This window comes from Saccostrea cucullata, unplaced genomic scaffold (assembly GCF_032062105.1).
Source record: "Saccostrea cucullata isolate Sc308-1 unplaced genomic scaffold, CSIRO_AGI_Scuc_v1 ctg3355, whole genome shotgun sequence".
Classification (NCBI taxonomy): domain Eukaryota; kingdom Metazoa; phylum Mollusca; class Bivalvia; order Ostreida; family Ostreidae; genus Saccostrea; species Saccostrea cuccullata.
In genome coordinates, this window is record NW_026929939.1 from 12,501 (window position 1) to 38,035 (window position 25,535).

Consider the following 25,535-nt stretch of genomic DNA (forward strand, 5'->3'; position numbering starts at 1 on the left):
ATTGCAAAAGCGCAAAGGGTTCTCAAGATATCGTGTGGAAACGAAAGCGGTACAGACAGACAGAAAGACGGACAGACAAACCCAAATTGATATCCCCCAGTTTTCAAGCGGGGGACAAAAAATGTCGCTTTGAATAAATAGGTGGCTAACCTCCATCCACTTACATGTACCCCTGGTATACTACTTTCTTCTGATGATAATTGATAAAAGAAACTCCTCCTCACATGAGTTTAATTTTTGCTTCCACACATTCCACTGCTTTCTTTGTTGGATTATTTCAACTTTATAGACTATAACATAATCTTTGTACTAATTTTTGTACCTACTTAATTTATCACTACTTCTTATAAACATAAATACTATTCTGAAAATGAACTTTAAAGTATTCATAAAAAGCAAACTATTTTATACTTCACATAACTCTGTATAAGCAATTATGCAAATGCCTCTTCAATCTTTAGAGAAATACAAGAGTGGTCGCTTTAATCACATGCACCCGAAACATTTGTTCAGCAAAGTTAGCCTATACATGTTCTTGCAAAAAGGGATTCAATTTATAATAATATGTTTTTCGTTCTTAAAAAATAAAATGTACATGTACATTACAATACCAATGCTGAAGCAGGCTATATATGTCATTCCTATAAACGAAAACATAAAATATAAATCGGCACTCCTAGTTCGTCATTTTTCACACCTGAGTTGCGTGTCCTTAAAACTAAACATCGTACAAGTCAACTATAAATAATTAAACTTTTTAGTGATTTAAATAAAGGTATGCATAAGTGGTTATCTTTTTTGATAATTTCATGTACCTATAAATTTATCTATGAATTTTTTTTAACCACAAGTGCAATTTGGAAAATTAGTTGAAAGACCTACAAAATAATCGGCAATCCTCTGCTAACTTCACTACATTAGTTTTCGAAGTACGAACAACCCAAAGAGCTCCGAGTGAAACGGATCGGGTATTTCCGGAAGAATACAAAATTGCAGAAGCCATCCAAAGAGCTCCGAGTGAAAACGGATCGGGTATTTCCGGAAGAATACAAAATTGCAGAATTTTAAGCCTGATTCCGATTCTTATAAGAGAGTCTATGTGTAAAACTTTATGAAATTGTTTATAGTTAAATGCCAGGCTCATCGTTTAAAGTCATCATTTTGTAAGTTCTATGCTCGATACAATGACCTTGTCATGAAATACAATTTATCGTGGGGGGGGGGGGGGTGTAGTTTCCAACTTTTATCAAGGCCAACTTCCTTTTAATTTTAATTCCATTTTTGGCATATATTACTACATTACATATTACCAAAATTTTTTCCTTCAACCACAAAAATTTGACACCACGAATATATGTGATTTTACAGTATACGGTGGTAAGAAGTGGGGGGGGGGGGGCCAGTAACCATTCATTTGACATTTTCAATAGTAAAAGTAATGTTGAAAAAAGGGGTAGCCCCCCCCCCCCCCTCTCCATATCCTGTTTATACGTCCCAGAGTAACTATATAGGATAAAATGAAGCAAAACTTTTTTTGACTTAATCTAATTTAAAAAGAAGGGCTTTAACACAAAATGCAGAAAAGTAAAGATGTCCTAAAATTAAATATTCGCAACGTTCAGTACTGCTTTTATCCTCCATTCAAACGAATTAAAAACATACGCAATGTACCTTACCTACTGATAATTTTCCTAGATATTGTAAATTTAAACTTAAAATATCACAAGTATTAGCTTTCCTAAAAAGCTCGTCTGTGTACAATTCCAATATGAATTTAAAGCAAAGAAACACCCAATCTTCAAGGGGCGTATTAAAGAACAATACATTTTTCGTTTCAGTAAGTTGTAATTTCATTTCAATATTATTAAGAGTTTGATTGTATTATTTAATTGAACAACGGCACATGCGCGGACCTTAAGGGAGGGGAGGGGATCAACCCCCCACCCCTGAATTTGCAGAGCTATATTATTAAAGAGTACTAAACCAACTAAAATGATCTTGGACTCTCAGTGTTATGTTGGTTCGAAAAGTCATGGATAAAAATCTTTTGTAAGTCAATGACCACTCTTTCACCGACCCCCACCTCTCCACACATACATACCCACAATGCGCACCGCCACGAAATAGGTTTATTCACTTTTTTGGAACAAGGTTACTTTCGGGGGGCTGAATTAAATATAAATTTCTTGGTTGGATTTTTTTTACTGTGATGGACCCCCCTGGAAAATATTTCTGGATCCGCGCCTGCACAATGTCTAAGAATTATAAGACAAAGTTTAAAATAAACTGCATAAGAAAACGCTGTCTGAATTCTATTCATCGTGTTGAATTAAACAGACATATATTATAAAGCTCCTATATATAGTCCCACACAGTAAACATATACGAACTGTTTCTTAGATCAAAACTCAAATTTAATGAAATTCCGTGAAATTAATTGTTCATAAGGAGAGACTCTTCTCTGCTCGTGAGACGGGCCTTACCATGCTTGCTAGGGTTTCTAAGTGTATGTCTTATATCTTTATATCTGTATATTTGGAAAGTTACATGTAATTATGTATCATGTACAGAAGCGCCTTACCACGCCAATCTTTTTTTTTCTATATTATACGTTAAAAAAACTCTCGAAATACGAACGTACATGTATTAAGCAAATAAAGAATATTTTTATACCTTTACTGATTTTTCCCCGATATAAAATTTTGTGATTACATGTAGATCTGAACAATTCTCTAGAAATCGCTGTGCATCGCGAAGAATCCTCGTGCGTATTTTTTTTTTTTAGCTACATGTGTAACCCTCCGTCGAAAACTATATGTAATTACATGCATGCTAATTCGTGGTTATCCGTTATTCTTTAGTTTTTCAAAAATAAATATAATTATTAATTTTGTTTAGTTGTGAGTATAATGATCGAGTTAAAAATAAATGTTTTTTTTTTCTTTTCTTTTCTTTCCCTTTTTTAGGATATCTTAAGAATATTTATCTCTTTAGGATAAATTTAAATTTTGTATCGGTACAATAAAACAGTTTACTAATAATAAATATATCATTGAGAATTTTAGCAAGATTGCAGGTCCACTCGAAAAGGACTACTGATAGTATTTCTACATATTGTTGGCACAGGGGCCAGTAACAAACTGTTTTTATATACGTAATCACTGTATATATAAACAAAAAAGGATTTTTGTATACATATATAGTGAGTACGTAAAATCAAATACAGTATGTTACAGGCCTCTGTGATTATTGGCGCCATTTTTTATTTCCGACAAACGCTTGAGCATCACAGCTTAACAAAATCGGTCGTTCAGATGAAAACGAATTTTTATGAGATTGTGTTTGAAAAATAGTTGATAAACAATAAAAAAAATTAAATAGGTAAGGTAAATAAGGTAAAAGGTTTTTTTGCCTTTGGGCTAAACACCAATTTTCAATACTTTATGTTGTATATTTTACCAAAGACGTGGGGGTTCGGTCAATAGCCCCCTAACTCCGGTTCCAATGCCTATGTATATACACTGTAGAATTTATTTATTAAATCGTATGACAGAGAAATCATTTTGTAAAGATTAACTCCATTATAGGTACATGTACACTTAATAGGGGTGCCACTGCCCTAATCGAATAACAGACCACCATGGGTTAATGTGTTAACAACGTGTATGTCTTTCAAGTCAATGTGGTGAATATCTGCTAATGTCACGACGTTTTAGCGATAGAAGCTCTGCATCGAGGGAAGTCTCTGAACAGATCATTATAAACACCTGTAAGAACTCTTTCCTGGTCGTCACAGCATGAGGCCACATTCCACCAATCGTGCTAGGTCTTCACACCAGCGGGATAGTGCAGATGGCTGACGGTTTACAGGACAATCCGTTGGAAGCATACTTAGTGCTCCTTTGATAATTTATCATAATTAATTAACACATTTTATGTTTTTGTACGCAATGGTACTTTTATCTTAAAACTTTCTTAACTTGTATACTTTGAAATTGACAAAATATGATTTCTGTACAAAAAATAATTAAAAGCATTATCCATATTTATTAAGATATGTTACAAATGAAAAAAAAAAGTTGAATTATCTTTTTATATGTGATATACATATATATGATCCTATTTTTTTCTGTTTATGTATCTCAAATGAAAAACAAATAGAAAACGCTCAGAAAAATTATCAGAAATCAGAATATACTAAAGCAAGCAAACATTTGCAAGTTTCGCTGATAGTGTTTATGTATGCAACAAACAAATCAAATATTAGCGTAATCCAGCTTAAAACCGTGTTATGTATAGTTCTACATGTATATAATAAGGATCCTTCATCTTTATCATAAATCGGATTAGTATAAAAATTTGAAACTTGATCTTTGTACTTCTTGCCTGTATTGTTTGCTTGTCATGTTCAAATGAACTAAATAAACTAAATCACGATTTCTTACACTACAAAATACTAATAATTTGTCAATATGATCGTACATACATGTAGTAGTAGAATAGCATCGCTAACCCATTTAAAATATATTTAATTACTAGAGGTAAAATTCACACTATATTAAGCTCCATTTAAACTCTTCAGGAATTTAAACAAAAATCAAGTACCCGATTAATTGGGTTTTTTTCTCTCTAGACCCTTTTATAGTTTAGTGTAGTAAGTAAAAACATAGATACATATTGACTCTTATTATATAGTCTGATTTTTTTTTTCAATATTTGACAAACTTATACTGATACGAATGTTAAATGGTTTTTATAAGAGGGAATGACATTAATTGTTAAACAAACATGTACGCAACATGACACTTCCTGATTCATCTTATCTTCAAGGATTAAGTTGATAAGGGGATAGAAGGAATTAAAGATAGATTTCAGCAAAAAACAAAAAAAAAAAAAAAACAACAACAACAAAATAACAAAAAAAAAAAGATTAAAATGATGAATATGATATGGAAATAATGGAATTTAATTTAATTTCAATACAGGAAAATAAAAGAAGTAGAACTCTCTATATCGCATTACTGTTAAAAATGTCTCGCATATATTGATTTCATACATGTACATACACACACACACACACACACACACAGAGAGAGAGAGAGAGAGAGAGAGAGAGAGAGAGAGAGAGAGAGAGGAGTTAATATTTATCAAATTGACAGGTTAACACAGGACCTTGTAAAAAATTTAAAAAATAATAAAAAAAAAATGGTTTATATCTTTTTCGAATTTAAAAAAAAAATTATTTGCTAATAATACTTCCTTCGGCAAAAGGAATATGAAGTGCTATCGATACGTTATTTTCTATTTAATGAGCAATCTATATTTCTCAATTTGCATCTTGCTTACATTTAGTGAATTGTGTAATCTTAACAAATTGTGTTTTCAGATAGAAATAGCAATATTAACATTAGAGTAAAAGCGTGAATTCCCGCACTCAGATTATCGACATTTTACATATTGACGGCCAAATACAATTTCCCCGCAATCTTTATGCCCCCCCCCCACTTGTCTCACCCTTGTTTTAATTTTAAAAAAAAGTTGCTGTTGGCCTGTCATATATGTAAATGGGGGTCGTGGGATGGGTGGGTCCCCCCCATTGAATTTGCAGAGGAATGAAATGTATATACATGTACTAAACAAAAGTCATTTGAAGGAAGCATGTACACCCCCCCCCCCCACTTTGGGGAAAGAATTTACGTTTTTTTGCTTGTCAATAAATTGACTTGGGTGAACCCCGCTGGAAAAAAAATTCTCCATCCCCGCATCAACTTATTGTTTAAGTTCTTTCTGATTCAATTAAAGGTTAAACTGGTGTTTTGGTTGAAATTAGAATCCTCAATTAATTAAAGTAAACAGTTTAATCGAACATCTCAGTTCAGCCCCTACGATTTTATCTGATTTCCTGTTTACACTAGAAAGAGAGTGTATATAGAAAATGTCTTTAAGAATGCAATTTTGTTGTAACAAGCGAGTTCTCCTTTCTCTTATTGACTTTCTTCATACAAAGTTTGAAAAAACTGATAAGAGTGAGTCGAAAAAAGTTATTCACTCTGTTCCGTTTATCTGCACTTTGTTGTTATTAAAAAAATACAGTGTATGTTTAAATTTAAAAATCCCATAATTATATAGTTCTGAAATATTTGCTTCCATATATATATATATGGAATAGTTCCTAACAAATTTTACCTGATAATAAGATGTATAAATTGTCTTACTGCATTGGTGCAGAAGTATTTATTGTAGGAAAATCATGCGTGCGGATAGATTTCGTAAATGAAATTACGAAGCAAATTATGATTCTCTTTATGAAGCTGTTTTTTGATATAGAGTTTTACAACAGTAAAAAAAAATAATAGATTATATTCACAATATAACCCACAGGAGCGTAGCAACGTGGGGGGGGGGGAGGGGGCTGACCCTCCCCCAACTTTTTTCCCAACCTTACTTATACTATAGGAAATTTTAATAGGAAGCCTGGGTGCCCCCCACCTTTCAGTGATGTACCGAAAATGGAGTATTAGAATTGGTACTGAAAGTAGTTGACACTGACAAAAAGTTACCCCCCCCCCCCCACGGAATAGAATGTTCGTCAAATTTTTCCCCGTTTTTTTTTTATTTTGCTTGTCAACTTTTTCAGGTAAGGAAAAAAATTTTCTCTGGCTGCCCCCCCCCCACACTTTCAAAAACGATGCTACGCGCCTGACCCATACAGCAGATCTTTATACATACATGTACATGTGGCATTTACATGTGATAATAGCATAATTTTTTTAAAAAATAATTTTCACTGTAATTTAGAATCTTTAAGGGTCTAAATGTGAGTGAGACCCAAATCACACGCTTTATGTTTTGAAACGATTTATAAATATATTAAAACAATTCTTTTTACGTGAATTATTACACTTCTGGGCTTTTATTACGTAAATTGATATCTTAAACCAATGGGGATGTGGGGCGGGGCGTGTAACAACAGCGCCCCGCATGGAAGTCTTCAGTAAGTACATAAGTATTTATTTTAAGTTCTTCTTATCTTCGAAACACTCAAATAGAAAATAGAGATTGATACATGTAACAACGGACTTTCAAATTACTATCGGAATGATGACAGATTTTTGGGATATCGTGTACGATATAGAGGAAAGGGACTTGTGCCTTGTTTTTAAAGATGGCGAAAACTGGAAAAATGAAGGGAAAATAAAAGAGATAAAGACAACAAACGAAGTCGGTGTCGTTATGGTAAGATTTGAAATCTTTTTATAGTTTCTTCATATCAATAATTCTTCTCGAATCTTGTAGATGATAACGGTTTTATGTCTATGTCGGTAAAAAGCTCTACAGAGCTTAAGTTACTTTTTTTAAAATCCGACTTTGAGTAAAATTTTCTTATTTAAATACATGTATGTGCAAGAATGAATTTGAAAATCAGGTTTGAAATTTCGGAATGTGGTCTGTTTAAGCAATATTTTCATCAAACTTATAACTTGGTTTTAATAATGCTTTGATTGTACTGAGGTAATTGTTGGTGATTGTATTGCAGGTTGCTTTATTCACTGGTCATCGGAAGTGTCGATTAGACAGCTTAAATCAGAACAACCCAAAGTTCAGAGGGACATCAAAATCCAGAACCAAATTTTTAGAAGCGTGGAAAAAATTTGTTGCAGGTAAGCCAACAATTTTCAAATATCTTCGGTTAGAATAAAATAAGGTAGATTTTTATGATCTTGGTTTCTATTTGACCCAAAAAAGGAATGCTGTAAGAAGGAGGTGGTGTAAAGTACAGTTGTGGATAGTTGAATATAATTAAAGTTTTGTTTCTTTTTTAATGAAGAGCATCCTGAAAGGCAACAGATTCCTAGAAGAGCAGATGTGAGCGGAGAAACACCTTGTGAAAAAAATGTGAATCAAGCAGAGCCACCTAGTGAAGGTAAATTTTGAGAAAAATATAATTCTCGCCCTTTCCCAGTTTTTCCTTCTTCCATGTTTCGCTGTAAAGTATTTTTTTTACCCTTTCCAATAATTGCATGTATGTATTTGATTTCAGAAAACCCAACCTTTTTTTTATATCATTATTATTGATTTATTATGTATTGAAATAAATACGCTGATATTCTTAATGCATCTTGATCTTGGATTCTGTCCTAACTATTCGAGAACATGCATGGGTATGCTAAACATTCGAACAAGCGCTAGCCTGATATTTGAGCCCGATGTTATTATTTTCACATTAACCATTCCATAACAAAACAACAGATATGAAATACCGATCAGGGTCAACGTGTATCAAATATTCTTATTTAAACTATATTTAATGCCATGATTCTCTTAGCCTTTAGAATTTAAGATAATAGATATGTATATACTAATAACGTACAGACGTTTGATTAATTCTTATATACAAAATATACATACACGTACGTAAAGTAAATGAAAATATTTTAGCACATTTGGTTATTTTATTCATTCTTTTAAATTAAATTTTCTAAATTTTCTTAATGTCCAACAAATACTCATAGCTTGATGCTTAGATTTTTATATGCTGTTACTATTTGGGTCGGCTTGCAGGGATTTTTGAGTGATTGTTTAAATTTAGGAAATATAAAGAGTGAAAACGTTTACATGGTACCTAATTTTATTTAAGTTAAGTTTTTATGCGCCCGAATCTATAGATCCGGGGCGTATATTTTTTGTCCTGTCTGCCTGTCTGCTAAGCTGTTTATCTGTTTGTCTGCAAACTACCACGTTCGTCATAACTAATAAACCATGAAAGATAGAGACTTCATATTTGGTATACCTACTCCAATAATTATGCTCTTTCAAATAACACAAAGGTCAATGACCTTGTGACCTTGACTGTGACCTATATATAAAAATACCTTCATTGAACCTTCACCATAAATTTTGAAGCATGAGAGATAGAGACTTCATATATGATATGTATACTCAACTAATTAATTTCTTTCAAATGACACCGAAGTCATTGACCTTCTGACCTTTACTGTGAACTGTATGCTTATAATAGCTTGTTCGTATACCTTCGCCATAATTTTTGAACCATGAAAGATAGAGATTTAATATTTGGTATGTAGACTCCACTAATTGAGCTCTTTAATATTAATGATACCACGGTCAATGACCTTGTAACCTTGACTATGACTAATATGCTAAAAATATCTTTTTCCGAACTTTGTTGCCACCGGTGCAAAGTGTTTCACAAACACACCTTTATTTTTAAAGACTAAATATGTGTCCAATGTACGAATACTGTGTAGTAATATACTACGCATACATGTACACATGTATGGTCAAGCCTGTTAGGCGGAACAAATCTTCCCATCAGAAGTTTATTTAGCATTGACCTAGAATACTCCCGAACACACCCACCTGTTCTCACTTACTGCAGCTACATTTATTTGCATGGTGTGAATTGTTGACCTATTTACTTTATAAACTGGCCGATGCAGGAAACTAGTAAGTTGTGTAAATACATCTACGTAGGTAAGCTGATCTTAAACAATATGTTAAAACCAAGGCTTGTTTTTTATTACTTGAGGTTTTTTTAAGTGGGTTATTTTACGTTTAATTATTAATTTTTCAATGTTATTTTTTTCTCCCAATCTAACAAGATCTTCCCTTTTGCTTTGATTTTATTTCACTTTTAGTATTTCACTTTTTGTTTGTTTTGAATAAAACTCTGATACCCCCATAGTAAGATTTATGATAACTTAAATTAAAAAAAATTACCGAGAGGATTTTTTTAAAGGATTCACTTGACAGGTGGAAAATATTTATTCACACTTTTGGGGATGGGGAAAAAATTGAGACCCGTTCAAAGTTCAACAGTTCTATTTGGATCCCTATTAAAATGTGTTCTTTTATCACGTTATTTAATCTTATTTGCGTATTTAAAATCCCTAATCTTAAAAAAAATATATTTTAAAGATTGAAGCCCATTTAACCAAACCTGGAGACTTGATGTTCAATTTTTTTGCAATCAAAACTAACTCTCTACATCCATTAAATATTTCTCTTTTATTTCTTGAAACCCATTGCCGTTAATCAGTGCATGAACACTGAAAAAAAATAACTAGTGAAAGTCACTGGGAAGACTAGTAAATTTACTGTCCATACAATCACTATCTCAAAAGTAGTTTTACTAGGTATTGGGTATATTTACTACTAATATTAGTAAATCTAAGAATTCATTAACTTTCATTAGGTATTTTAGTATCTTTACGACCACTGCTCCACTTTTGACTATCTTAACTAGTAAACAGAGTGATTACTGATTACGTATTACACTTTACTAGGAACACTAGTTAAAACAACTAGGTAATTCTCTCAGTGAACAACACTGATCGAGCAAGCCAAGTGTGCATTTTTTTAACAATGGTTGTTCCATCAGTTCTACATATAGTGACACATTCATCTTAAAACAATAGTTGATAGATTAAATTTTACTTTAAATGTTTTTTAATACAGATGTAAAAATAACAATAAAATGCCCTCTTTCTGTTTTTTATAGTACGTCGCAGCAATTGCAGCAAATTATACATAACCCCAGTTGTATAAAAAGCCTCAATAAACTTGAGCGAGTCGACTCTCAAGACTTTTTATAAAAGCACTGTAGTATACTAGTATTTATATATTTACATAAGTCTCTTTTAATGAAAATTAAAATATTTTAATTATTATTTTTTTATAGAGTTTACCAGTCATTGTACGAAGATATCAAGTGATACTGAATCAGAAATAGAGAGAAAACTTATTGGTGAGTATAATAGAAAAAAAAAACATGCGCATTATTTCCAAATGTTAATTAGTTTTCCAAAGTTGTGTCCTTATCAACCTGGTATGGAAATAAGATTATACAGTTGTAGTTTAATGTCTTTATTTGAATATGTCCTGTGGCAACGTACATTGTACTTTGAAAAACCCCAAAATGAATAAATATCATTTCTAAATTAATGCGCTTTGGAAAAAGAAAAGTCAAAGTGCGTTTCAGATCAACTCAAGTATTTTGAACTTTATTTTCCAATGGTGTTGAAAGAGTGCAGTAATCCGATCTGTGCTACATTTAATGTCCACACTGTCTCTTTGTGCTGTTGCACACTTATTTTAACATCTAGACCATTCAAATAAATCACACATAACAATCAACTATAGGATAAGGATTTTTTGTATATATATTTTTTAATTATCAAATTTTTTATCAACTTTTAATAACCCTTGGTAATGCATGTCGGCTTTTTTTGTACTAGAATTATCTGATGGCACTATAATCTTAAATGATCAGTAGGTATTTGGTTATTTCCCACTTAGCCAACATTTCCAACATGAAAACATTTTGAAAAATCCTATTCCCACATGGCCAACATTTTTGATTTGATTTGAACATATTTTATTGCTTATACTTTACAATTGGGATTGGGCAAAAGTTCTAAAAACTTATTACGCCCTCTCCCTACATATGCATTATATCAAACATATTTACATACATGGGTTTCAGCTTAAAATGAAATAACAATAATAATAATATAATAATAATATATGATAATCAGAGTAAAACACATTCAATAGAATACATTTCATATGTAATAGACATGCTGTATAAGATTTACAATTAGAAATAATTATTGTATCAACCAAATCGTCCTGACTTTTTAATAAAAGTTTGTACAATAGAAAATAAATATTCATTTTCAAAATCATTTAACGATTTGTCTCCCCAGAGTAAAGTGTGAGTATCGACAGTGTGTAATTTACCCATTCGCAAAAATTTGTCAAAAAATTCTTTCCTGGCTTCTGTATATTTTTTGCATGAGAAGAAATAATGATGAGTATCCTCCACTCTTCCACAAGAACATAGTGGACTCAAAATTACATTACATCGAAATAGATCGCTATTAAGAACACAGTTATGTCTAAGCCTCGTGTGTATTATATTTAAGCGTCGAGTTCCATAACTGAAGTAAGAGGGTGGCATTTGTTTATTGTAAGAAATAGACTTTTTAAAAATAGATAACGAGGGAGAATTTCTTACATTAAGAGGTAATGAGTTCCATTCTTCAATAACAAGGGGAACGAAAGTTGATTTGTAAGCTTGCAATCTGCATTTGGGTATGTTATAGTTCTGCGAGTTTCTCGTACTGTAACTTGATGAATTACATCGTAAGTTTGGGATTATATCAGTTAGATATTCAGGAACTTGGTTTTTATCAATTTTATACATTGTAGTTAGTCTAGTCTTTTTCCTTCTTTCATGTAATGGTTCCCATCCAGTTTCAATGTAAAGTGCATCTTTAGAAGCTAACAGAGTTAATCCTGTGACAATTCTAGCAGCACATAATTGTAATTTTTCTAATTTTTCGCTATCACCTATATTACATCCACCCCACACCAAGGAAGCGTATTCTAACTGTGGCCTAATAAAGGTTGTGTACATGAGTGAAAGAGTTTATCGATTGACTACAAATTTAAGTTTTTTTAACAAGCCCAATTTTTTATATGCATTAGCTAGAATAGTATCAATATGTGTAGACCAACTAAGATCTTGCGAGAAAAAAATTCCTAAATGTTTATGAGAAGAAACAAATTCTAGCTGACTTTGCTGGAAGAAGAGTTTAGGATAATTAACACTTTTTTTCAGGCTAAAAAATATTGCTTTAGTTTTAGTAGGATTGAATTTAAGAAGCCATTTTTTCGACCAAATTTCTAGCCTTTTAAGATCAGAATTCAGTTTGTTTTCAATAGTATTAACATTTTTAGATGACTGTTGTAGGGAGTTATCGTCTGCGAATAATCTACAAAAACTTGTCATTTCTTCAGCAACATCATTAACATATATAAGAAATAATAGAGGTCCTAACACTGAGCCTTGAGGGACACCGGCGTGTATAGGTTTTTCGTCAGATAGCAAGTTTCTGTATAATACTCTTTGTGATCTACCTTCTATGTAACTCTTTAACCAATGAAACATATTTCCCTCTATACCATAAGTTCTGAGTTTGAACAAGAGACCCTTGTGCCACACACGATCAAATGCTTTAGAAAGATCACAGAATATCATACAACAATTTTCACCATCATCGATAGCTTTAACAATAGTATCATATGTTTCTATTAGTTGATATACAGTGGAATGACCTGGTAAAAATCCAGCCTGGTATTTATAAAAAAGATTGTTGTCACGAAAGTGATTATACAAGTGTTTGAATATGATTCGTTCCATTATTTTACCAATACAACTTAACAGTGACACAGGTCTATAATTAGACATAACAGATGGATCATCTTTTTTAAATAATGGGAGAACATTAGCAACTTTCCATTTGCAAGGAAAAATACATTCAACTAATGACCTATTAAACAATAAACATAATGGTTTTACAATAGTGTACATGGTGGATTTCAACATCTTGTGACTAATATTGTCTGGACCTATTGCTTTGTTAACAGGAAGAATTGAAATAATATCTATAATCTCTTGTTCCAATACAGACTGTATCAAATGGGTTATTGCACACAGAAAAGAAATTAGGTAAAATGGCGTCGTTTTCGTCAATACAAGTGATAGAAGCAAAATAATCATTCAAAACATCTATTTTCTCTTCATTTGTAAAAGCCACACATTCATCACCATTAACAGAGGTATACTGTAGAGGAGGAATATCGGTAGTAGATTTTACTTTAAATATATCTCTCAATAACTTCCAGTAAAGTTTGGAATTATTTTTACTTGCGTCTGTAATATGATGCTCTATGTTATTATGATAGTTTTCAATGGCGATTTTTTTCATATTGTTAAACTTGTTCCTGCATTTCTTATATTTTTCCCAGTCAGAATTTCTTTTTGTCCTCTGGGCCCTACTAAATAATCTATTCTTATTTCTATGTGTTTTACGCAGAGCCGAATCAAACCAGGGTTTATCTTTCGGACGAATTACAACCGATTTTTCAGGTATACATTCCTTTACTATATTCAAAAATGTTGATGTAAAATTGTTCGTTGCTTGATCTATATCAGGTGCCTCACTTATAAGGGTATTCCAATCAGTATTTTCAATGAGAGAATTCAATTTATCCATATCTGCGTGCTTATATAACCAAACCTTTCTTTCGTATGATTGATTTTGAATAACATCTGATTTAACAAAAACATATGTTCCTTTATGGTCACTTATAAAATTATCAACATGAACAGTTCCAGAGTGAAGCACCTTGATGTCTGAGCTGACCAGAATTGGGTCAATAAGCGTGCTCGAACTACTCGTGACTCTCGTTGCTTCATTGACAATATTGATAAGGCTATATTGAGACAAAATTTCGTTAACAATGTGAGTGCGTGGAATATCTAAAAAATCTACATTTAAGTCTCCAAGGATTATTATCTTATTGGATATATCAGAAACTTTTTCAATGGACCACATTATGTTTTTCCAAAAGGATTTATCAGAATTCGGAGGCCGATATAGACAGCAAAGGTAAATATTACTTATAGGGTCACTAACTTCTATCCATATACATTCCGTGTTCAAAGGTTCAAGGTCAGTGCGTCTTAAGGCTCGAAGTGAATCGGATACATAAATTAGGGTACCGCCTCCATATGAGTTACGATCTTTGCGAAAAATTGTAGAAAACCCCTCAATCGAAATAGCATTATCATCAATATTTGCATCTAAATGTGTTTCAGTAAAACACAAAATGTGATAATCACTGACAAATGATATTAAATTTTCAATTTTGTTTCTTATACTTCTTATGTTTATATGAAAAATATCTAAAGTATGGAAAGAGTTATTTGTAGGCCCAGGATTTGATTCAATATCACCAGACAGCATTAATAATATACTCGTAAGTTGAAAAAGAAAATTGACATGCTGAAAATATACTGCATGTTTCATACAAACTTTGAATTTTTGTTTACAAACTTGGTAAGCTTTCCACAAAAGCCAAACTAAATATACAAATCTGAAAAAACAGTAATTCATGGATTTGAATGTGCCTCTATCTCGGAGGTAAAAAATTCCAATTGCGGCTCGATATTGTTCAAGAGTATTACCCATGATCGGTAATAACTAATGTTTTGGGTTGGTAAAAAATAGGAAAATAAAGCCGCAAAGAACAGCAAAGTTGAATATTGCAAACATAAAGACCTTGATATTGTCTAGAAAAACTGAAACCCATTGCAGATGTAATCATAATAAAAAACAAACAGTAAACAGAATATAATGAACTAAAGCTTGTTACAAGAACAAGTACTTGCAGGTCAGTCAAAGCAAACATATAAACAAGACTGACAGTGATTGTAAATAAACAAAGCATGCATAACAGCATTGTTCTGAGAACAAAACAATACACAGGTATTGGAGAGTATGGAAAATTTATATTATCATGTTTAAAACATGTCTATAACGTTATAAATGCAGAACTCACTTTTACCATGTGACACAGATCTACTAAAGGCACATGTTTGATGCATTTATTCAATTAGTTCATACAGGTCATCCAGCGATGTTATTTGAATTCTGTCGCCTTCTTTTTCGGTTTTAATATAGACTCTACCGTCATATGTCCAGAAACTGTGCAGTTTGTTTGCTTTTTTTGCTTCTATAATTTTTTTAACCACAAATTGTCTGTACTTAGTTAAGATTTTTATATCCCCTGCAAACAAAGTTTGGGAGGGGGGGGGGGGGTATATAGGAATCACCTTCTCCGTCTGTCCGTCCGTGCACAAATTTTTCGAAGTACATTAATGATACCTTATTACTGATATTTACATTTGTGACATCCATACTTTTCATTTGCCTGATTGTGACTTTTAACGTGTGAAACGCATTGTTTTTCAAACCAAACGAGATGTATTTAATCTATTGAACGCTCATACTCCCTTTATGACCTCACTGAAAAAAGCATGGTATGGAGAAAAAAAAGTTAGGTATGGATATATTTTTTATTAAAAGAAAAATAAGTAAGTCAGGTGTCTGTGGCTTATCCATACGCACATCTATGACTTCTTGACCCCTTACCGGTATTTACGCATTGCTTTCAGTATAGAGTTAAAAAAGGAAAACATTTGCAAATGTTAATATTTCGCTTTAGCTGTCTTGTGAACGCATTTTTTCCCGCATTATTTTAATTTGCATTCGCGTTAATTTACTGTGAATTAAACACTTTGTGTGAAGAGGGCATTAAAATGATGTCTTCTAAGATATTTTAAACTAACGTACGTCGTGTAACATTAATTTCTTTTTTGTTTAAATTTCTATAGCACCCCTACTAATCTTATTGTGATTTAAATTCAAGACACGTGATTAAGGTTGATCTAAAATTTATAGGATCAAACCGGTTTTATAAATAAAATAGGCAGTAAACATGATATTGCTAAAGCCTGTTTCTTTTGAAAACATGTCTTGTAATAAATGTCTTCAGACCTTTCTGAAAGACTTTCATGATTTTCAACATGTTCAAAAGAAAAAAAAGATGGCTAAAGGAGGGGTTTTAAAATAATAATTTATCTTATCTTTTCGGGCGAAAATTAAAGCTCACTAGTGACCGATTCGCTGGTAAAAAATGTGCATTATCATCTACACTGTCAAACCTTTGTTTGCCTTATATGGCTATTGTTATAAATTCGCAGAGAGGATCTTACAACGAACAACTGACCAATCGTTGATTGATTGATTGATTGTTTACTGTTTAACGTCCCTCTCCAGAGTATTTCACTGATATGGAGACGTCCCCATTGCCGGTGAAGGGCTGCAAATTTAGGCATATGCTCGGCACTCAGGGCCTAAGAGCAGGGAGGGATTTTTATCGTGCCACACCTGCTGCGACACGGGGCCTCGGTTTATACGGTCTCATCCGAAGGACCGCCCCATTTAGTCGCCTTTTACGACAAGCATGGGGGTACGCCGTATATTTAACAAATGAATTCTTTGTCATTATGAGCATGAAAACAATATTTTTAAAAATGCTTTTCATTTACCATCAGATTTACCTTTTTTTCAAGCGTAAAATTCCTGTAGTATTCGTAGTAACCCATAATGCAATACTCATACTGCTGATTGGTAGTTAAAATCATGCTGGTGCCTCATTTGCTAATCTGACGCCAAAAAATAAAGTCCCGGTTCCCATGCAAAAATGCTTGTCCAAAAAGAAATTTTAATTCATGACTGTAGATAATTGTATTATAGAGAATACTTATTTAAGTTTGAATAAAAATTTAATGTAAAAGAGATCGATTGATTGAAGTACATTTCTACAGACATCAGCTGATTCTAGGGTGGTGAAAACTGAAACGCGAAACATAACTATTCTGTTTACCATGCCTCCATGTGCTAGTCACTTCCTAACCAGATTTTTGTGAATAAATTACCCTATCTCGCTGAAGTCTCGCTAACTCTCGTCAGAGCCACTGCCAGAGCTACTTTGAACTCATCGGGTTTGATAATTTGCAGAGCACCGAAAAATAAAAGGTTCCGAACACATAAGTAGGGGTGTATAGGTCTTATCTTACTTTATCATGTACAGATTATAGAGGTAGAAGTTTCACATTGGATGAAAAAATGTTAAATTTCTGCTTATTTAAATTGCTATCTGTCTTCATCAGTGTTGTACTATTTTTACAGGTCGTTGCGTTGAGGTCAATGTGAAGAACCTTGTGGCACCGCACCCACTGAGATGCTTGAGGAGTATAGATAGAAAGCATGTCGAGAGTTTGAAAGAATCATTCAAAACAAGACCAGAAAACAGTGTTATTTTTTTCGGGATTGTCTTTGGAGAAAATATCGATTTGAACGACTTGAACAAGATTGGTTCATTCCAAATTGAAACAATCGGTGGTAACCACTCAAGAATTGCTCTCCAGGAGCTGTTTGATGAAGGGCTCCTGAAGGAACCAACTATCCATGTAAAGCTCTACAAGAATTTAACGGACACTGAGGCACTAAAGCTTGGGTTTGACCACAATGTGTCGCATGAACTTGCAAAACCCACATCGGCTGAGGAATTATTATTTCTTTTTAGACGAGAACTTCAGAAAAAAGTGACTGAAGAAGAAATGTCTTCACCTCAAGCCTCTAAATTGAAGATGTGGAAGGAGACTTGCGCCTCAATACTTGGCATATCCAAGACAAAGCTTCACAATGTCTATCATTGCATGCTGTCTTTGTGCTTATCCTCAAAGAATGGCTGGAAGCACATTGAAGATTTTGTGTCGTCCTGGCATTCACGAAACCTTAAAAAAATACCAAAAGGGGAAATTAAGAAGACACATTTCACAAAAATGAGTGGGCCAACAGAGGAAGAGAGAAATTCCTTGCTTGTCAAGTTGATGGAGGGCGAAATTGACTGGGTAGAGTTTAACAGGAGCTGTGCATCCAAAAAGTAAGCATCGCCTTATGTATTAAGATGAATTTGACGTGTGTTTGATATGTACATACATTTGAAAAAGAAATTTTGATGTTGGTAAATATTTCAAAGGCATTTAACATGTGTTTAATAAGTCTAAACACGAAGATAATGCTTAATACAAGTTTAATAAAACACCTTATCAAAAATCATTTCGTAATCAAGGTAATACTTGCAAACATCAAAGAAAAGTTTTATTAGTTTTACATTTCTTTTTTATTTAACACTTGCATGCAGTTTACTTTACTGTAATTGAATTTTACAAGATAATCATTATTATTCATTGAAAGGTAATTCTTGAAAATGTTGGGTTAAACAGATTGGTACGAACTCTTTCATTATTATCATGATTTCATTTCAAAATGTGTTGAATTTTTCTTTATTTTATCAATAAAGAGTTCTTGACATGCTTAAGAATGATAACAACTAAATGCACGGAACAGTCCATATACAACCTTAAGAATTAATTAAATAATTCGATAACTTTCAATTTTTCACAGAAAGTCATCTAAAGCGAAAACAAGGACGGTGGAAGGTGAAAAAGCCCAAACGCCATCTCCAAAAGAAGGAACCCCTATGTCAGAGCAAAGTGAAACGGAGGATGTTCATCCTAACCAAGAAAAAGTGCTAGAAAACAAAATCAAGGTCCAACAACAGACAGAAGAAAGATTGAGAAAAGAAATATTGGACCTTGAAAATGTCATTCAGCTTCAAGCTGCTGACATAAAGAAACTTGAAGTAAGATATTTTCTTGTTTTTGAAAGGAAAATCAATAAATCAAAATTCACTTAATCTTTAATAGACATTTTTCAAATTGACCAAATTGCTTATTCCGTTAAATTTTTATAGTATCGATCTAGATCTAGATCTAGAGCCTGAAGGAAATCTAGCTGACGTCCGATTAAAGACCCTAATAAAATTTACGCGACCGAATAGGTCAGCAGATACATCTATAAAAGAAAATAACAATGGCGATACATCAGTTTCTTTGAAAATTTATTTTCAAAATAAATGAAATCTTGAAATTAAAATTGCGTCAATTGTAAATACTATTAATTTTGTTACAAATTAAGATATTTTGTTAATTTTGTTTATTTTCTCAAAAGAAAAACATGATCATACCTGTTGCGATTTAATTTTAAGAGAAAAATGCGTCTAATGACATGGACACCATTTCGGAAGAATTATAACACTTAACAAAAACTTAATCAATAGGCCATGACACAGTTTAAAACATAAAAAAACAAGATAAACACGATTACAAGATAATTAAAAGATTTGAGTCTTGTTAAAATATAAACATTAACTTTTCAATATTATAAACAATATAAATATTCTATCATGAGCTTAACTTTTACTGTTTTTCTTCATTTACACCAGTTCGCATTATTCTGTTTACCAAACCCGATCATAATTCGATCGTGGTCATAGTTGTAGTGCAGATGTACTAAAGCAATGTTTAGACATCAACATTATAAGAGTTATATTGTAAATAAATCCTTCATAGTTTTTCCAAGGGACTAAAAAGAGTGATAGTTTGACGGTGAATAGACAATTTCATCCCTTCAGACTGTAATTGTGACATTTTGTTTAATACATGCACTACAAGTTTTATTTGTTACCTAGTTACTAAGTTACCTTTTGCTATATCAATTATTCAAAAAGATCTCTGGAATTTATTTTTATTTTCGATGCCATTGGACATGTTGAAGCCTCTCAAGCTGTTGATTTTTTTTTAATTTTATAAATGGGGACTTTCAAATAATAAATGTCTGACAATTTGTTATAATAAAACTTTCCTGCAATGTCATTATTCAAAATAATCTTCAACTATTTATGATGAATAAATAAATTGGTTTTAATTTCTGATGCATATTCACTTTATACAGATATCTGAGAGGAAAGTAAATTATGCAGAAGATGAAATCAAAGAGCTTTTGAGAGAAAACAAAATGCAGTCGGAAAAGATTAAAAGCCTTACCAACGAAATTCTAGATCTGAAGGTATATTTAAAAAGTGAATGCAAATCAATATGTTTTATTTGTTGAAATTGTAATAAAAATGTGTCCTACCATTGTGCCAATTCTTAAAAGACACTTTCGATTTGATTTTAGAATATCAGAAAAGTCAAGCAGGAACTGGAAGATCAAAATCGTCAACTCATTAAAGAAAATGAAGAATTAAAAGAACAACTAAATTCTGTTCAGGTAAATTCACTACTATAAAAATAGCAAAAGCCTGCTCCAGAACAATATTTACATATTTATTGATATTGACATTCTGCACATTATGTCAAAATACTGATCTGTAGACAACCTGCAATGGGTAATTTTTACTCAAAATATAAATGTAAAATACACCTTTTCCTGTAGAAATCAGAGAAAATGTAAATAAAGGATGGCGTTTACTCAGATTTCAGAAGTCAGACATGAATTTTATAAACTACGATATGTTAAATCAAAAATTTTTCTAAATTGATGCAAAAAAGAAGATTTAACTCAAAATCAATTTTAAAAATCTCATAACTTATTTTTTGAAAAAAAAAAATATACAAGAACAAAAGTCAATATATGGTGATGCAGAGGAAATTTGACAGAATTTTTTAATTCCTAATTTTGTAAAAACAAATTATTTCTTGTAATATTTATCACAGTATAAAAGTAAAATATTTTTTAAAATACGCCAAATGTAATAGTTATAGCAAAAATTGCGTTTGCTTGAGTGATTGTATAAACATAGGATGTAAAAACTGTATAAAATTTCATACTGTTACATTATTTATGTCTTCATGCTTTTAAAGAAATTTTTGATTAAATATCTGTAAGATGTACAATTACGGATACTGCCTATATATATTTGCTCAAGCCTGTTAGGCGGATCTAATCTTCCCATCTGAAGTTTATTTATAATTGACCTAGAATACTCCCTAACACAAACACCTGCTGTTCTCATTAGCTGCAGCTAGTATGCTTGAAAAATTTATTTTTAGAATCCAGATTTGCTGTGGGAATCTTTAAACTAATTACTCCATAACACCGACCACTGCAGCTAGTGTATTTAAACTCATTATAGAATCCAGGTTTGCAGTGCTGCTTTTCACAGTAATATTTATGGAAGCCCATTAGTGCCAACCTGTATATATAAAGGAAAAGCAATATACACTTTATTTTTTAACCGAACATTGAGACTTATAATATTCAATCGCTTAAGATGCAAAATAAACTGAATATAAGGTATGGTGTCCAGATGTATGAAAAAGCTAAATTAACACTAGCGAGTCAACTCGCAGGCCCTTCAGGCCTTCGATATATGGTTTTTCAAAAATGATCACAATCGCAACAAATATTTTATTAAAAATCGTCTGCAAATAAGCCGACCTAACTTGGTTGAAATTTTGACGTCCACTACTCCAAATTTTACTTGATTATGGGGTGTAAATCGTCTACCCCAGGTGTAGTAAGGTGTAGGCAAATCAAGCGCGCCCATTAATGGTCCAATGGGCCGTAACAGCCGCATGTAATGTATACACAGTTATACTGTATCTATTTGTTGTCTATACAAATGTCACTATAATAAAATATTTATTACTAGCTTACATATGGCATCATGTTGTAAAGCATATAAATGTGGATAAACCTGTATTTATTTTTTCATAAACTTGAAAAAATCGGATAGACCAAGACTTTCTTTAAATAAATACACCAACTCTTCTTTGAAATTGTGGGTAAGACATGACAATGCCTTGAGTGTGAATCTACTGTACACTGATAACAAAGATGTTTTATATAACGCATAAATTTATACAAAACATGCAAATTAAGTATTTCAATTTTAAAACATTTCCTAAATAATTTATGTATAAAGATATATATAAAATAACATTTAAACAAAATATTTTGTCTCGATGTTTATGTCACATGTTAAACGAGACAAAAAAAAAATAATGTTCAAAAAATCAAATATGTATATTATTCAAATCGTAACCCTCGAGAGTAAGTAAGTTTTCACATTAAAAGAAAATAATCTTTTTAAACGAAATCTCTAATTTTGCTGATGAAAAACTAGTAGGAGGACAATAATGGATGTGGCCTGCAAAGGTTGAAAAAGAAATTTTCTATGTACATTGATAATTGCAACTGTCAAACATACTTTTATAACAATTGCTTTCTTTTACAGAAAAGGAAATTCCTTGACCAAGAAGAGGCTTCAACTGCTACTGGAAAAAAGGTACGGTGAATGATTTGTAAGCATTTTAAGGGGTTATAAAGAATGAGCTACATTTGGGTATATATTTTACTAATCCTAGTTACATGTATTAAAAGGCTAATACCAGACAAAAATTCAATGAGTAAGTGTTCTTAATCCCTAAAAACGTGCCTATTCTGACACTACATTGCTAGAAAAGGGCTGAACTAGAGCTTCAATATTGTTTAAAATTGATTAAAAAATTGAGGAAAAGGAATATAGCTAGTGTTACTACCTATTGCAATTTTTCCTGTCAACATGAAAGTGTTGATATATATACAGGTTATGTTGTGTAATTTATAAGAGGCATTGTAGGTTAATTCATTTTTTTCAAAAACAGTTTAAGATGTTGAGTTAAAAAATTGTACAAAACAGAAAATCTTCCTTTTATTAAATAATGATATTGAATTATTATATCAGGGTATATATTTGTACCTCAATGGGATTTTTTTTATTTCAGAAACAAAAGACTCATTCAGCACAACCTGTGAAGACTTCCCAGACATGTGATGTAAGACAATTTTTTTAACTTAGTAGCAGATCATTGAGTAGAATATGTTACATTCAATTGACACTGCAGAAAATGAAAATGCGTAAAATCATTAATGAAGTCAATCACTGTATCAGTGATAATGCACAAATCTATATTTGATAATTAAGAGGGTTGTAGTTGGAAGATCACGAGTCCTGCATTGACATTTTCATTAATACTTAAACTGAGCATATACAAGTAGACCTGGAGGATATGTCTGTTGCATTTATTAACTTGTACATATTCCAGAAAGTTTATTCACTTTACTATAAACAAAATGAGATTGTAATTCATTACATCACTGGTATTATTATGTTTCAGATGGTAACCATTGCTGTTGTTGAGTACAACAAAAAGGTGTATTTAGGAGAAATCGTTGATGGCGAAACAATTACCTTCGCCCAAAAACCATTGGGAAAATTGGACGCCCCAATCAATTGGAATCAGTTGGAGGAAAAAAGCTTCACTCTTAATCTTAAAGATAAGGCTAAACTCGACTCTAGATTTGTTGTTTGCACGATGGAATGTGCAAAGGAGAAGAACAGACTAGTGTTATGTGACAGTAATAAAAAAATAATTGACAGTAAAAAATCAACATTTTCAAATCAATAGCCATAACCCATTTTTGATCCCAAGATTAATCAGTTATTTTGGCAGCTCGTACATGTACATGTTGATTCAAACATATTAATTTGATGATTCCTAAAAATTCAACTTGGCACTAAATATTTTGGCTTGCAGTATTTCATTATCATTAATATTTCTTAACCATTGTTTTAATATTCGATGAATTCCCATGTCCAGCGTTGGTTTAAAGTTTCAGAAATATGTATTTTATTGATAAATATTTTTAAAAATCACATGCACTCTTGCTGAATTCACGAATATTATTCTTGTAATAGCATTTTAAGATAAATTTTTAAAGGAAAAATCAACATCATTTATATTTTTATCTCTGAATTTTTTTATCCTTCATACTTTTGTGAATTCAACCAAATAAAGCCGGTATATGTGATTCTAGTAATTATGATCAAGAATAATTAGATTTAATCTGTATTTTAACTGTAGGAAATTGTTGAATCATTAATTTCTATTTATTTATGTATTTAACCAACTGATTTAAAGTATTTTTAGTGGACTCGCAAGCTTTTCTCGGTGGATTACTTTTAATGAATTATTGCAAGTGATATAAAGTATTTTGGTGATTCCACCAACTTTGTTCGATGGAATTGTACCTAAATGTTATGTTGCATTTAGGTTTTTGCATGTTTTGGTGGTTCCACCAGCTTTGCTATGTGTAATATTTACACTATGTTTAAGCAATTGAAAAACAACTTTGTTCTGTGAAATATTTACCTTGCATAAATGCAATTGATATAAAGTATTTTTGGTGAATCCACCAGCTTGTTTCTTTGGATTAGTAGCCCTGACATTTACATTTGGTTTTTACGTTTTTTTGGTGGTTCAACCAGTTAGTTTTTCAACAACAAAAATTACATTGTATTTACGCAATTTATCTATAGAGTTTCTGGTGGTTCCACCAGCTTTGTTTGGCGTTATATTTGTATAATATTACAGCAACTGAAATAAATTTTTTTTTGGTGATTCCACCAGCTTCCTTCGGTGCAATATTTATGCTACATTTATACAATTGATATAAAGTATTTTTGGTGTTTCCACCAACTTTTTCTGTGGAATATGTACCCTGATGTGATGTTACATTAAGGTTTTTACATGTACATTTTTGGTGGTTCCACCAGCTATGTTAGCTGTAATATTTACATTGCATTTATTCGATTGAAGTGATTTATTTTTGGTGATTCCACCAGCTTTGTTTTGTGAAATATTTACATTGCATTGATGCAATTGATATAAAGTATTTTTGGTGTTTCCACCAACTTTTTCTGTGGAATATGTACCCTGATGTGATGTTACATTAAGGTTTTTACATGTACATTTTTGGTGGTTCCACCAGCTATGTTAGCTGTAATATTTACATTGCATTTATTCGATTGAAATGATTTATTTTTGGTGATTCCACCAGCTTTGTTTTGTGAAATATTTACATTGCAGTGATGCAATTGATATAAAGTATTTTTGGTGTTTCCACCAACTTTTTCTGTGGAATATGTACCCTGATGTGATGTTACATTAAGGTTTTTACATGTACATTTTTGGTGGTAACACCAGCTCTGTTAGCTGTAATATTTACATTGCATTTATTCGATTGAAATGATTTATTTTTGGTGATTCCACCAGCTTTGTTTTGTGAAATATTTACATTGCATTGATGCAATATTGACATTAAGTATTTTTGGTGACTCCACCAGCTTTTTTTGCTGGAATATTA

General features: G+C 31.9%; 1 protein-coding gene across 1 annotated transcript; it reads left to right on the forward strand.

The window, feature by feature from the left end:
- Window positions 1-9,053: 9,053 nt before the first annotated feature.
- Window positions 9,054-25,532, forward strand: LOC134282490 (uncharacterized). The gene is made up of 9 exons (XM_062764898.1): window positions 9,054-9,078; window positions 10,703-10,768; window positions 17,628-18,384; window positions 18,909-19,146; window positions 20,298-20,411; window positions 20,523-20,615; window positions 22,585-22,635; window positions 23,114-23,164; window positions 23,507-25,532. Exons 1-9 carry the CDS (start codon window positions 9,054-9,056, stop codon window positions 23,795-23,797), a joined length of 1,686 nt encoding a protein of 561 aa, XP_062620882.1. The 3' UTR covers window positions 23,798-25,532.
- The last annotated feature ends 3 nt before the right edge of the window (window positions 25,533-25,535 follow it).

What these genes read in the sequence shown, in the direction of transcription:
- LOC134282490 (XM_062764898.1), top strand. Translation starts at nt 9,054, where the DNA reads ATGAAAGATAGAGATTTAATATTTG. An exon ending in AGGAGCTGTGCATCCAAAAA is followed by an intron (nt 18,385 to 18,908) that starts GTAAGCATCGCC and finishes AATTTTTCACAG; the next exon opens with AAAGTCATCTAAAGCGAAAA. An exon ending in AGACTTCCCAGACATGTGAT is followed by an intron (nt 23,165 to 23,506) that starts GTAAGACAATTT and finishes ATTATGTTTCAG; the next exon opens with ATGGTAACCATTGCTGTTGT.